Genomic DNA, 13,816 nt, shown 5'->3' with positions numbered 1-13,816 from the left:
CAAATGACTCTGCGGAGCAGGTGTCAGATGCCAGGTGACCTCTTTCTCTCACTCCACTATACTTGAACTGCACTGGAAAATCGAGAATTGCTTTGTATTGCTCAGAGTCATTCAGTACTACAGAAAGGGAATTCTACAAGGTTAGCGTAATGTTGCAATATGGTGCAAAAGTTCATTGCTGGAACATGATCTTTCTCCTCTTGTGAATTAAAGTCAAGCCCAGGCTCTTGATGACATGGCTTTTCTGGTGGATTTCTTTATAACTGGTACCTTCAAAATAGCCCCTTAAGAACTGGAATTCACACGGTAGGGAACAATCCAGTACTGACAGAGGAATTACCTAGCTGAACTAACTGATCGTTTCCAGCCTAACTTCTATAATATAGATTTTACTTTTGCATAGTTTCCCCTCTTTTGAAATCACATGTACAGTATGTAATGCTATCATCAAAGAGCCAAGACCTGGTTTTTGGCCTGCCTGGGTTGCACTTGGATCTCCTTGTAGGATCACTTAATTTTGGCAAAAGGAACTTGCTTCTAAATCCGTCCCTTTTCCTTCTTTTTTTACTGTCCTTTATCTACACAGATTGTAGGCTCTTTGGGTCAGGGATCTGTTGCCTTATGTATCTGTAAAATGTCTTACACATTTCCTAGTGATGTCTATTACTATGGTTACTATTACCCTGTCTTTCACTTTTCTTTAATGTTTCTATTCTTTCAAAGTGGACAGTTGAACAATGCCAACATGTTATATTTTATACACTTCTTCATCTTGATTAAGAAACTGAAGTTTTGACAGATTAATATGATTTTCAAGATTTGTTTTATCAAAATGGTGCAGAATTCACCTTTAAATAATAGTTGTGCAGAGCTGACTAAAGAGCACTTTGTAAAGTTACAAATGTGAGGAGTCCACCTAGCAATCAGTCTTTGCAGCAGACTACCATTGGTTTACCAGCTCTGGGCCCAATCTTGCATTTCTTAATGCACCCAAACTTGCACTCAAGTCAGTGCAGGATTGGGTCCTCTTTTTTAGTAAATGAAATCAACAATTTGACAACTCAATTAACCAGATGTTATTTCAACCTATTAGTGTTCAAGTTAACGAGCATCAGTCCTTCTTGTGAATAAGTTACCCTATATCTAGGATACATACCTATTGACATCATCTATACACTGCCCTCCATTGAGGCATGGCTGACTGGCACACTCATCAATGTTGATTTCACAGAGTTCACCTAGGAATCCAAGTGCACAGGAACAGAAATAGCTACCCAAAGTATCATGACAGGTTGCACCATTTAGACAAGGCTGTGACAAACACTCGTCAATTTCCAGCTCACAGTTTATACCTTTAAAAAAAAAAGTTTAGCAAAGTGTTAATTCTTCAGGTTTTCTCTGGGAACACTTTAAATGTCATATTTATGTAAGCTTTCTTCAAGCAAGTATCTCTTTTAGAAAATAATTTGCCTCTTCAGTAGGTATTGCAGGTTACATTTTTGCAGATTTGGGGGAATTTACAGAAGATAGAACAGAACAGCTTTCATTCACAAGGAATAATTACAATCACATCTTATTATCTAAGTATTCACATGGAAACCAAACCCTTTAATTTTCAGATTACTTACACCATGTTACAATTACATTTGTATTTAATAGCATCTGTGAGGAACTAGTCACTTAAAGGGACTCTGTCAATACTGGTAGGCCTTACAATTAGTTGAATTAATTGGAAGATTGTCTCATTGTGTTGGTCATTGCCCTTTGCAATTCATAAATATGCTAGTGTGTGAGATATCTTGTTGACAACCGAAGGGCTGTTACAATACAGTATTGTAACAGCCCCTCTGGGATGTTCTGTAAAGTTATCTCAGCTCTGAAGTATGTTTACCCATATTCAGGATACCATGCAGGTTAAAAAAAAAGTCTCTTCTATCTATTCCAAGGGATGCTGGTATTATTTGCTAAGTAATGTTTTTCTTTTGAACAGGAAATTCTCCTAAAATATCTTTTTAGCACCATTGTTTTCTTGTTAGCTAAATGGAGGGCAAGAGATTCCACTGAAAACTGTGATTATGTCATCCAAATTTCACAACTCACATTTATTCAGTGGAGATATTGTAGCTGGCAGTACACTTGCAGTTGGCAGGTTAAAACCATCAGAAAAAATAATATTTATTATTTAAGAAAATTAAATTAGAAGTGCATAAAAATAAGAAACTCTGGCATCCAGAGCAACATCTACAAAGTGTTCCATTTGTTTGCAGAAAAATGAAATGCTTTCTTGCTCCTAACAGTAATTCAGAAAAAGCATATGTTTTTGCAGGGGGTGAGGAAGGTCAAAGTTCAAATCCAATTTGCTGTCTTGCTTGGTCTCATTCAGAATCCAGCCTTCATGGTCAAGACCTGTGTTATTAATTCTAACATAGTGACAGACTCCATTCTACATGAGAAATAAAATGTGTGTTAGAACAAGGTGTCCCTAAACACAACATGGTTTTACTTGTGGTGTAGATATGTCTTTTAAGATCTGTTAAATCAGACTATGGAATCTTCACGTAAAAATTAGGGCTCCTCCTCACATTTTTCAGGTACATAAAAACCCAACAACCTTGGGGCAGATATTCAGTCAGTGCAAATCAGAACTATGACAATTTACACCAGATAAAGATCCAGCCCATTTATTTTCAAATTACAAACTTTGCCTGTTTTAGTACTTGAAGTCTGCTCCTGCTCCCACAGTTTTGCCAGGCTAGATAATTGGTGTGCTGAGGCTGTGGGCTTATACCCAACATAACTGTGTTACTGTTACCTTGTCATTCTCCCTTCCTCACCGCTTGTTTGATCCACATCCCTTGTCATATGATTTGACTGTATGCTCTTTGTCTTTTTGTATTAATTGTGGGTTCAGTGACTAGCACAGTGCGGTCCTGATTAAGACATCTGGGTACCACCACAGCACAATAATAACAATACTGAAGTCTAAACTGAAGGCTAAACTTCTATTAATTTCAGTAGGAACAGGATTGGGCTTGTAGGCCCTGATTCTGAACCACTAAAGTTATTGGGCGTTTTGTGCCTTTGACTTCAGTAGCAGCAGGATCATGCCCTTAATGTATAGGATCACCTACCTATAATTCCAAAGTTCTCTCTCTTGCTGCTTGTGTGCACTGCTCATCTGTTGAAAACTGAAGCCAATGGGGGTTTTGTTGCTTGAGAATTGAGGCTGGGATTCTCAAAGGGGCCTTAGGAGACTTAAGTGCCCAACTCCCTTTGGCATTCAGTGGGAGTTGGTCACCTAACTCCCTTAGGTACCTGAGTTCTTGTTGATTCATGGTATTTGGTGTCACCCAATACATTAGAGTTCTAGAAGGGGGCAGGTACAGCATAAGGACTCAAGAGCAGAAACCATGTTCCATTCTCACTGACCCCTGGGAGCATGTTGCTTACATCTTGATTTAATGCTGCTGACCTCACCTTCTTTAGTTAGGGCTAGATTGTGACCTGGATGCCTGCATGGGCACCTGGGAGGGAGATGCAATGTGTGCCGGGGGGTAAGAATCCTCGTGGGGACTCCCCAGCAGCATACACCAGTGTAGCACTTACATCACCCTTGGAGAGGGCGTGCTGTGCTCCACCTTCCACATTTGCCCCTCCCTCGCCCTGCTCCCTTTCAGGCAGCCAATGCCAGTAGAGGCACTAGGATGGAGTGTGGTCTCTGCTCTTCAGCCACACTATGGCTGTCCTCTGCAAGAGGTGCAGCCTTGGGCTCTCTTCCCCATTACCTACTTATGCAGGGGCTTGAATTTAAAACAACAGCCTGGGGTAAAACAAATCTCTTGTTTGCTCATCAGTGACTGGAGTTCCGTTTGTCTTTCAATTGCCTCTTCAGTCCTGTTTTGTGGCAATGCTAAGATACAGAGGGGGCAGACACCTGGATTTGGGCTATTGCTCACCCTCATAAATTGTTGTGGCTCTGCACTCAGCCAGCTGATGGTGAGTTCATCCTTCTCGTTTCGGTTCTGTTCCTGATGCACAGTGCTCTGACCTTGTCTGCACTGAGGATTTCAGGGAAATCGCCTACGCATGCTCAACTACTGTTGCAACTTTGCTGGTGCTAGCAAGGGTAGGAGCTCTAAGTGAGTTCTGGTGACATAGGGATGATAACACCAGCAGCCTTTCTACTCCAGTGCTCCCACCCTTGCTAAGACCAGGACTAGAGCAATAGAAGGAGATTTCCTTCAGAATGGTCCCAGCCTTTGAGTTTCCATGTGCACTATTCTGCTTGCTGAGAATTAGAGTTTGTTGACTTTTGTTTTTGCTGAACTTTGAACTCGTGCTGAATTTGACTAACCCCAATGCCGGGTTAAACCTAAGTTTCACCACAAATATTTTTACAAAACAAATAAATTCCTTTTATTCAGGTCCATTTTAAAATCACATTTGCCTCAATAGCTAGTGGTAGTAGTAATGACTAGGGGTTTGGTAGCACCTACTCAAGGATCTTGAAATGCCACCTCAGCCTGATCCTCTGCTATTAAAGTCAATACAAGCAGGATTGAAACCTATCAGCCTGAATGACTCAAGCTTTATCCAGGGTCACACCAAAAGTTCATGACACTGCCCAGAACAGAAGCCAGGCCTGTGCTGCTATGACAAGACCGTGTTTTATAGCCTCTGCAAACATCATATAAATACTGCCCATGGAATCCTAATTCCCTCCACAGATCTACTTTCTGCTTTTTTTTCTTTAGTTCCAGAAGGGCTGTATGCTTCATTTTAGCTATGATAGGTATTGTCTGCATTCATCTTGCTGGAAGCAGCAGTGAGAATAGTGCAGTGCTCTGACCTTCAGCTGCTTATCTCCTTGCTATTTGTTCACAGACAAAATAGCAGTGTCTTTGTACTGTATTCAAATTTGTGGCATTTGAGAGCTCCACAGACAGGCACATACAATATGAATCAAATCACTTTCAGCAAGTATCCTGCTTGTAATTATCAACCCTAACAGCACGCCTTATATCATGACTTTAGAGCTCATTAATATTTCTTATATGATGGGAAACTCCCACTGGAAAAAAAATTGTTGCTAGAGATATGATTCTGAAAAAGACCAGAATGTTACAGTGCCGCCAGGCACAGCGGGAAAAAAATTAATGTAGGGTCAGGAGATGGCAACATTTGCAATATAAAGACAATGCATTTTAAAACATTATTTTTTGTGCGTACTAAGGAGTAATTCAGACATTTTAGAAGCTTGATTAGAAAACCAAAAATAGTCCTTGGACAAATGATCTGTCTTGTCATAGTCCCCTGTTTGCCAAGATAGCTTTGAAAAGCTTTCTATAGCCTCCATCAATGGTTAGATTTAAAACCAGGTTGTAGAACATACAAAATTCCAGATCTGAACATACCCAAACCTTGGAAAAGTTTGGTTCCAGACTCATGCCCAGGTCTGCCAAAAGAATCAGTGAAATACATAGCATCAGCACCACTTAGGCCTTGTCTACACTGCAGAGTTTTGTCACCAAAAGGCAGCTTTTGGCAATGAAACAGTGGAGGTGGACACAGTGCAATGCCACTTTTGGTGACAAAACTCTTCAGTTTCTGTGACAAAATAAAACCACCTTGACAAGAGGCATAAAGCTTTTTACGGCAAACTTAAAGCGACAAAGTGTCAGTGTAGATGCTGCCGTTCATTATATCACCATAACTGGCCTCCCCTAGTATCCCACAATGCCTGCCATAACCACTCTGCTCACTGTTTTGAACTCAGCTGCCCTGCAGGCATGCCCCTTCCCCTTTCAAAGCTCGGTGATGTTCTGACAGCTGAGCTTGCCTCTCAGTTCCTGCAACAAAGACCAAATCATTAATGTGGAATCCTCCTGTTCTCCCCTGCACTAGGAACACTGCAGCAGGCAGGCAGGGGCGGATGGGTGTGTGTGTGTGAGAGAGAGAGAGAGACAGAGAGAGACTGCTGTGCTGTGCAGAGCCAGGGAGGGAGGTGGGGGCTGATATCGGGGGTGTCCCTATTCCCCTGCCTCATGACTGGTTCCTTCCAGCAGCTGTCTGAATTTAGAGTGACAGACTTACTCTCCCCCAACACACACTCGGTCTCTTTCACATACATACTCCCCCCACTCTCTCACATACTCCCTCAACACACACTCTGTTTCTGTCTCTTCCCCCTCTGCACACACACTCCCTGTCACGCACTCGCCCCCCACACACACACTTTGGTGGAAAAGCAGCTGGCAATCTAGTAGGACACCCATGGAATGATGGGATTGAGAAGCCTGCATCATGTGATGCTGTACCTGCCCCATAGCCAGGGCCGGCTCCAGGCACCAGCAAACCAAGCAGGTGCTTGGGGCGGCACATTTTCAGGGGCGGCATTCCAGCCAGCCTCTTTTTTTTTTTTTTTGGCGCTTGGGCAGCAAAAGCCTAGAGCCAGCCCTGGCAGCAGCAGCGCATCCTGCACCGGGGGCACCCTGGGGCCGTTGCAGTTCGCGTCGGGGAGCAGCGCCCGCACCTTATGGCCGCGCGGGCTCCGAGCGTGGGACACTCAGGCTGGGGGCCGCCCCTCGGGGCACACAGAGCCGCCTGCAGGTGCCACAGGGCGGCTGCTCCCCAGGGACTGCGGCAGGGTGGCCAGGAGCAGCAGCAGCAGCGGGGCCATAGAGGGCGGGGCGCTGCCGTGCAGGGCCCGCATCCCACTCTCCGGGACTCCGCTCCCTCTGGGGCTGCCCTGCCCCAGCTCCTCAGCCCCCTGCCGGGGTGGTCCCCTGGCTCTGTCCTCCCCGGTCCCGGCCGGTCCTGGAGGCAGGAGCCCCGGCTGGAGGGACCCTGGGCTGAGGCGCGGCCCGGGAGCCCCGCTGCTTACTCCAACCTGCCAGCGCTGGACTGGCTGGAGGCGAGGGGGGAGTGGGCGGAGTCAGCACTGGTGGGAGGAAGCCCAGTGCTGGGGCGGCAGGGAGTGCGGGTGGGGTGTGGAGGAGAGCCCAGCGCTGGGATGGCAGGGAGTGCGGGTGGGGTGGGGGGGAGAGCCCAGAGTTGGGGCGGCAGGGGGTGCGGGTCGGGTGCGGGGGAAAGCCCAGGGTTGGGGCAGCAGGGGGCGCGGGTGGGGTGGGGGGAAGCCAAAAATTTTTTTGCCTGGCTGCAAAAAACCTAGAGCTGACCCTGCCCATAGTCTTAGTCTCTGCACTAAATCTTAATTTACCTAATCTTGCATTCCTATCATACATAGACCCCCCATTGACTTAAATGGAGACCCTGCTCTGCACAACTACAGGAAGGCATAAAAGCTCCCTTTTCCACAGATGATGATAATGATTATTATTATTATTATTTATATAGTTTCCTAAATTGTATAAGGCAGGATGTCCAAGATATTTTATTCCTCCATCAGTATTAATAGTCAACATCTGACATTTAATAAGGGTTTTATTCATTGTGGTGGGGTGGACTAGGCCCAGAGGTCCCCTGCTGGAGGCCACAGTGTCCTGCCACACCCGTCCCAGAAAAGGAGCAGTGGAGCTAAGTCCTCCGAGAGGCCTAGAAAGACTGCACAGGAAGCAGCCAATCAGGAGGTGACACTATAAGGGGCTAGCCAATCAGAGGGTTGCAGGCTAGCATAAAAGGAGCCGCAGTGAAAACCAGAGTCAGTTCCTTGCTGGAGTCAAAGGAGTGTAGTTTGTGTTCCTGGCTGGCCAAAGAGAACTGTAACACTGTCGACAGCTCAGTGCTGGCAGGGACCAGAGCAGTAAGAAAGGGCTCTTGGCTGGCTGCTGGGCCTGAACATAGACGCATCTTGAGGTAAGGGTAAAGCATTGGTGAAGCGGCACAGGGAACTGAAAGCAGTTTAGTTAAAGGGACGTGGCCCTAGGTGGCTGCTATTCTTAGGGTCCCTGGGCTGGCACCTAGAGTAGGGGTAGGCCACTACTGGCTCAATACCAGGGCTCATGGCTCAATACCAGGACTGAGACTGTTTAAAGACTGTAGACAGACCCAGCCAGGAGGGGGCACTTGGGTACCATGCTGTTATATTCAGGCACAACATAATGTACCTTGGGTTAAATCTGTCATGTTTCTTATAATACGTTTCTATTTCTAACTATCTAATGCTTATTCAATCAATGCTCAGACTTCCAATATAGAGGCAAATATTTATAAGCCTCTAAAACAAAACATGCACATTTGATTTCCCAGCTCTTGCATATGCAAAACTCAGTATTACAAGTGTAAACTGTATTTGCAGATGCACATTGAGTGCTTATGTGAAACTACCCAATTTGAGAATTTAAACCTTGGCATCAGAAATGGTGGACTGTAATTTTAGAAGCCATTTCTGAACATTTGATGCATAAGGTCCAGAGAAAAATATTTTCATATGCTTAAAATATGTGTAGTTTTTTTTTAAATTATTGGACTATATTTGCACACAACAAAAATCTGTTTGGTTTGTAAATGAGAATTTCCCAACTAGTGGACATAATATATTTTAAAGCACTGTTATGATCTGAAAGGTTGCCCTACAGAAATAGCATTGTGGGGTTCCATGTCTGAATCAATTACTTACCATATTTACTCATTTAATAATGCTGCTGATCATGGCATCCAGGTTATTCTCCTGTAGCTGTGTTGTTCTGCAGTATTAATAGCAATAAAAGGTGATTTCCTCGCCCCCCCCCCCCTTGAAGTAAGGAGCTATGTCTGAAAATTCATGGAATTTAGGAAAGCTGGCATTTTTACAGTTACTTTGCAGAGTAGAAACATACTTGATACAGAAACTAAAAATGTATCATTTAACAATTAAAATTGCCTACATTGACATATCTGGCCAAATCATGCTGACAATCATTCCACGTGTATCCAGGCTTAACTCTTTGGAGTTACTCCAGATTTATACTGGGGTAACTGAAAGCAACCTGGTGATACTGTTTATCCATAGATACAAAGTATATGTTTTGTAATATCTGTACAGAACCTAGTACAATGGATAGGTACTAATTGAATTGAATTAAATAAAATGAAAGGTTCTCAATTGGTTGTAAATAATTTCCAGTTTTAAAATAACTATGTATTTACAGATCGTGTACATGATACACTGAGTGATATGTACACTTTGATTTAAGAGTATTTTCCCCAAACCTTTAGGCTGCTTGTGTTAAACTCTGTATGACTTGGTTGCTGACTTAATTAGGCCAACAACAAATGCAGCACGTTTGTAAAATTCTGTATTACAGCTGGAGATATCATAATAAATCAGAATAAACCTTGAAAATGGGATCTTTCAATACAGTAGTAGTAAATACTTACACTGGTGGTTTAAGATGTTCTTTAAAAACATACTGGTACATAAAATAACTAGGGTTATTATCAGAGGTTGTTCAAGTATATTTTCTAACAATATGATAGGTCATGTCTTCAATGTATGCAAAACAACACTATTCTGAGGCTTCATTGCTTCAATTAACCACTGATTTTTGCATATGTGAGTAGTGTAGTATTGGGGCCTACAACTGGAACGATCTCCTAAGGTTTTGTGGTAATGTGCATTTCATCCAGATACAGCAAGGAACTCCTCCATGGTTGCTGCCCTATGAATAATTGAACTTGTAAAAAATGTGTTTGCAGAACTATGTCTAGTGATCATAAATCTGCCAGAGCTCATTAACAGCTTGCTTCAAACACTGGAAACCATCTGACAAAATGAAACTAGTGCAAAAGTCTCACTTCAACCAGATTTAAAATATCAGGCCAGAGGACAGCCTGATTATTAACACAAGAACATTGGGTTTGCTAAATTGGGTCATGCCTTTGGTCCATTAACTCCAGTGACCAGGTGTTTCAGAAGGAAACTCCTGTCCCACTTCAATGTATCTACCTAACGTGATATGCTATACATTGTGGGGCTGACATCCAGAAGCATGATATTTTAAGAACAAGAAAGGAAAGGTGTGTACCTGTGTCTTACTGTATTTAGGGCAGCATTACAGTTAAAAGACAATTAAAATAAAACCGCACCAACAGAAACCTCCATTCATATTGTACAGGCCTAACCCATAAAAGAAAAGACATTCAGCCCTTGATCCAGCAAATCATTTAAGCCTGTGCTTAACTTCAGTGCACTTGAGTAGTCTGAATTGAAATGATTGGGATGGCTCACATGTTTTAAGTTAATCACATGCAGAAGTGCTCTGCAGAACCAGGCCCATTATTCATCCTGTTCTTAGCTAATTTAAAAAAATGACCACAAATATTCACCTGCATGCACAGCCCCAGTGAGGAGAGAGGGAGCGCAGAAGATGATAAATGTTTAGTGGGGCTTCATAAAGCATCACAGCTGGATGTTCAGAGTTAGGCACCTAAGTCCCTATTTAAGCACATAAGTGGACGGATTTTTTTTTTTTTTTCAGAGGTGCTGAGTGCTCCTGTTCTGACTTCAGTGGGAGCTGTATGGATTCTCAGCACCTCTGAAACTGGATCAGGTCACCTAGCCAGGTGCCTGACAACAGGCACCCACATTTGAAAACTTTGGTCTTTAAATTACATTTTGCCCAAGCATGGCAGGGGTGAAAGAATGGTCAGACATTATAAACTGACTTGTATGGAGGAGTACAACTGCCCTGTGCTGGATGGACTATGTCAGCCCTCCTGTAGCATACCGTATCTCCCTGTGTAAGTCTCTTACCTTCTAATGACTGGCTTCAAAAGTGGATCCTGCCTCTTGTACCACTGAAAATTGAGAGAACTTGTCTCAAACAGAGGAGTTCTGTGTCTTTGGAGCAGTTGGTCATTATCCATACTGCACATATATCTATATTTGCTAGCAATCATAGTGTCAATACATGTGTGCAATCACAGATCAATACAAGTGGATGACTTAGTGCATCATAGTTGCAATGCCCTGACACAACAGGGAAGGAGGATGGAGTTTTAAAAAGCTACTCTAAATACCGGCATGGCATGTCCACTACTGCTGGAAATACTACATCAGTGCAAAAAAGCAGAGTGAAGAAGGTAAGGATTTAGTTTTGGGCATGCAATAATATCCTCGCATTGTGTTGAATTCATCTCAAGTATAATTCTACTGTAGTAAATGGAATTGCACCTAGGATGAATTTGGCCTATTAGATCTATTTTATCTGTTGCCAAGTGCAATCAAAATGGCCTTTTCCGTTGTCTCTGAATAGGATTTATTTTTGGAACTGCAGTATACCTATTTGATGATTTACACTTAAATGTTCACCTATTGGCAATAGGAGATTAGTTTCAGCTGTGTGCAGTAAGAAGATAACTGTGACCAGCTATCAGCAAGGAGCAGACTCTTATACCATGCTCTGTTTGCTTAAGTGAAATGAAAGTATAATTTAGTACAATGGAGAAATATTGCATTTTGCCAGCATATCCAGCAAAGGTTTAACAAACCAATTGAGCTTCATTATTTAACTGCTGTATGACACACGTCTTGCACATAATTTCACACATGCAGTGCATTATCATAGTAAAATAGAGATTTCATGCTAAATTTTCCATTCTTCAGCTCTTCAGACAGTCTAACCTCTCCCATTTGTGTAAGAATTATGTGAGAGATTTCTCAGCTATTTTAGGAATTGCATGCAACATACCAATCACACAAAGTAGCAGTGATAGCCCATGAAACTGGTAGCAACTAAAGCCAGTAACTCCAGCATTTGGTTAACATTACTGCTGTAGATTTACTGTGCATTCTCCACCTATGTATCAAAAGTTATAACCTCTTTAACATCCTAGGGAAATGAGATGAGGTTGGATGACTTCCCACTGTGATTCATGGTGTCAGGCCAGGATAATAACAGTTGGCAAGATCCTCTGACAGAGTAAATGAGGATTTTTATTACCAGTGGGGACACCTCAGGGCTTTCATCCAATAATCCCTCTGGCTTATGCGTTTAACACAACTCACAGCAAGGTGCAGAAAATAACAAAAACGGCTTCTGATAAATCATTTGGTTAAGTAGGCTTTAAAAGCTGGTAGTTTAGTGCTGAAGGAACAGTCAACTACTCCTTTTATAGAATTATTGTTATTAGCCTCATTGCTGCTGGAAGCCATGCCTGAGCTGTACATCAAAACAGTGCAATTTTTTCTGCTTTGTATACGAGACCTCTTTTCCTTCCTTGGCTTCCACCTCTTTCCTCCACCTCCTAACTCTCTTTTATTGTACTGATTGCAAGGGGAGAGGGTCCGAGAGCTGGGCTGCAGCCTGAGCCTGAATGCCTACACCACAATTAAACAGCCCCTTAGCCTGAGCCCTGTGAGCCTGAGCCCACTGGCACAGGCCAGTCACAGGTTTTTAATTGCAGTGTAGACATACCATCAGAATGAGAGTCCCTGATTTCGGGGAGAGCAGAGACTTAGTCTGGGAAACAGCAGAGCTCTGAGATAAAAGGAGTGACTCCAGCAGAGTGCGCTTCCTCCAACAATCTGTGTTGCTCTAATTTTTCACTTCTCTCCTTTTTTTCTTGTGTGTCTCCCCCAGTATATCCTCTTTGCTTCAAGCAGATCTCCTTTGCTATAGATCCAGCCCTGGATCGAGCTAACAGCACAGGTTAAACAAATACAGCTTCCTGAGTACAACAGGAGGTCTGGGTCAAGTCTGATCATTTCAGAGTAGCCATGCTGCTTGCTAATAGGTTTTTTCCTTCTTTCTCCTCTTCTGCTTTCCCTTAGTTCTGTAGTTTTCTCATCACTTGGCCTGGGCTGAGACACCCACTGGTAGCAGCAGGGTGGCAGGAAGGCAACAAGCTTCCTTCAAATAACATTCTCTGTGCACATGAAGGATATTAACTGAGGGCTGGCTTCCAAATGAATTCTGTGTCAGCAATAGAAATCTGCTTTTACCTTCTGACTTCTCCCTTGTGGAGTTTTTTGGATGGGGTTTTAAACCACATGTTTTATTTCTTATTCATTTGAATCGCTTGAAGCAACTACTATAATTTTTTTATACTGTCTAGTGTTCTCCCCCCCCCCTCCCTCACTACAGATCAGCCACTAAAACTTGTTGGCTGCTCTTTTTTTTTTCTTTAAAAGCTTGATAGTGCTAACCCTCCCCCCATGCCATCCAAGAACAGAGTTCTGCATTCTGTGAGACTGTTTATTACACACAATCAGAATGCCGACTAAAGCAAAGACCTGGAACCATGAAAGTGCTTCCCCATAGAGTGAATTACATGATAAGAAAAAAAAAATCACTTGATTATTTAAGGACACACATTCCTGAAAAATGTGGCTGTATGTAATGGCATTACTTCAAAATGCTGTGCTGGAACCCAATAGTGGTGTTTTTGTTTGTTTTTTCTTGTGGCTTTATCTAACTCCATGTAGTCTTTAAGATGTCAAACGAAATCCAATTAGATAATAAAGGAATTCATAGATTTTTAAAAAGCAACAGAGGGTCCTGTGGCACCTTTAAGACTAACAGAAGTATTGGAGCATAAGCTTTCGTGGGTGAATGCCCACTTCATCAGACACAAGTAATGGAAATTTCCAGAGGCAGGTATAAATCAGTATGTAGATAACGAGGTTAGTTCAATCAGGGAGGGTGAGGTGCTCTGCTAGCAGTTGAGGTGTGAACACCAAGGGAGGAGAAACTGCTTCTGTAGTTGGATAGCCATTCACAGTCTTTGTTTAATCCTGATCTGATGATGTCAAATTTGCAAATGAACCGGAGCTCAGCAGTTTCTCTTTGGAGTCTGGTCCTGAAGTTTTTTTGCTGTAAGATGGCTACCTTTACATCTGCTATTGTGTGGCCAGGGAGGTTGAAGTGTTCTCCTA

The 13,816-nt window shown here is 42.9% G+C and overlaps 1 protein-coding gene across 1 annotated transcript in view; it reads right to left on the bottom strand.

Moving 5' to 3' along the window:
• LOC113407347 (protein crumbs homolog 1-like) overlaps window positions 1–13,816 on the bottom strand; it is a 203,212-nt gene that overhangs the window by 95,451 nt on the left and 93,945 nt on the right. Inside the window, exon 2 of the mRNA XM_029912437.1 lies at window positions 1,157–1,352. Within this exon, the coding sequence (XP_029768297.1) occupies window positions 1,157–1,352 (196 nt within the window). The remainder of the gene's footprint in view (window positions 1–1,156; window positions 1,353–13,816) is intronic.

This window comes from Terrapene carolina, unplaced genomic scaffold (genome assembly GCF_002925995.2).
Source record: "Terrapene carolina triunguis isolate 2854851 unplaced genomic scaffold, T_m_triunguis-2.0 Scaffold211, whole genome shotgun sequence".
NCBI classification, from domain to species: Eukaryota; Metazoa; Chordata; order Testudines; family Emydidae; genus Terrapene; species Terrapene triunguis.
This window is presented reverse-complemented; position numbering and strand designations above follow the sequence as displayed.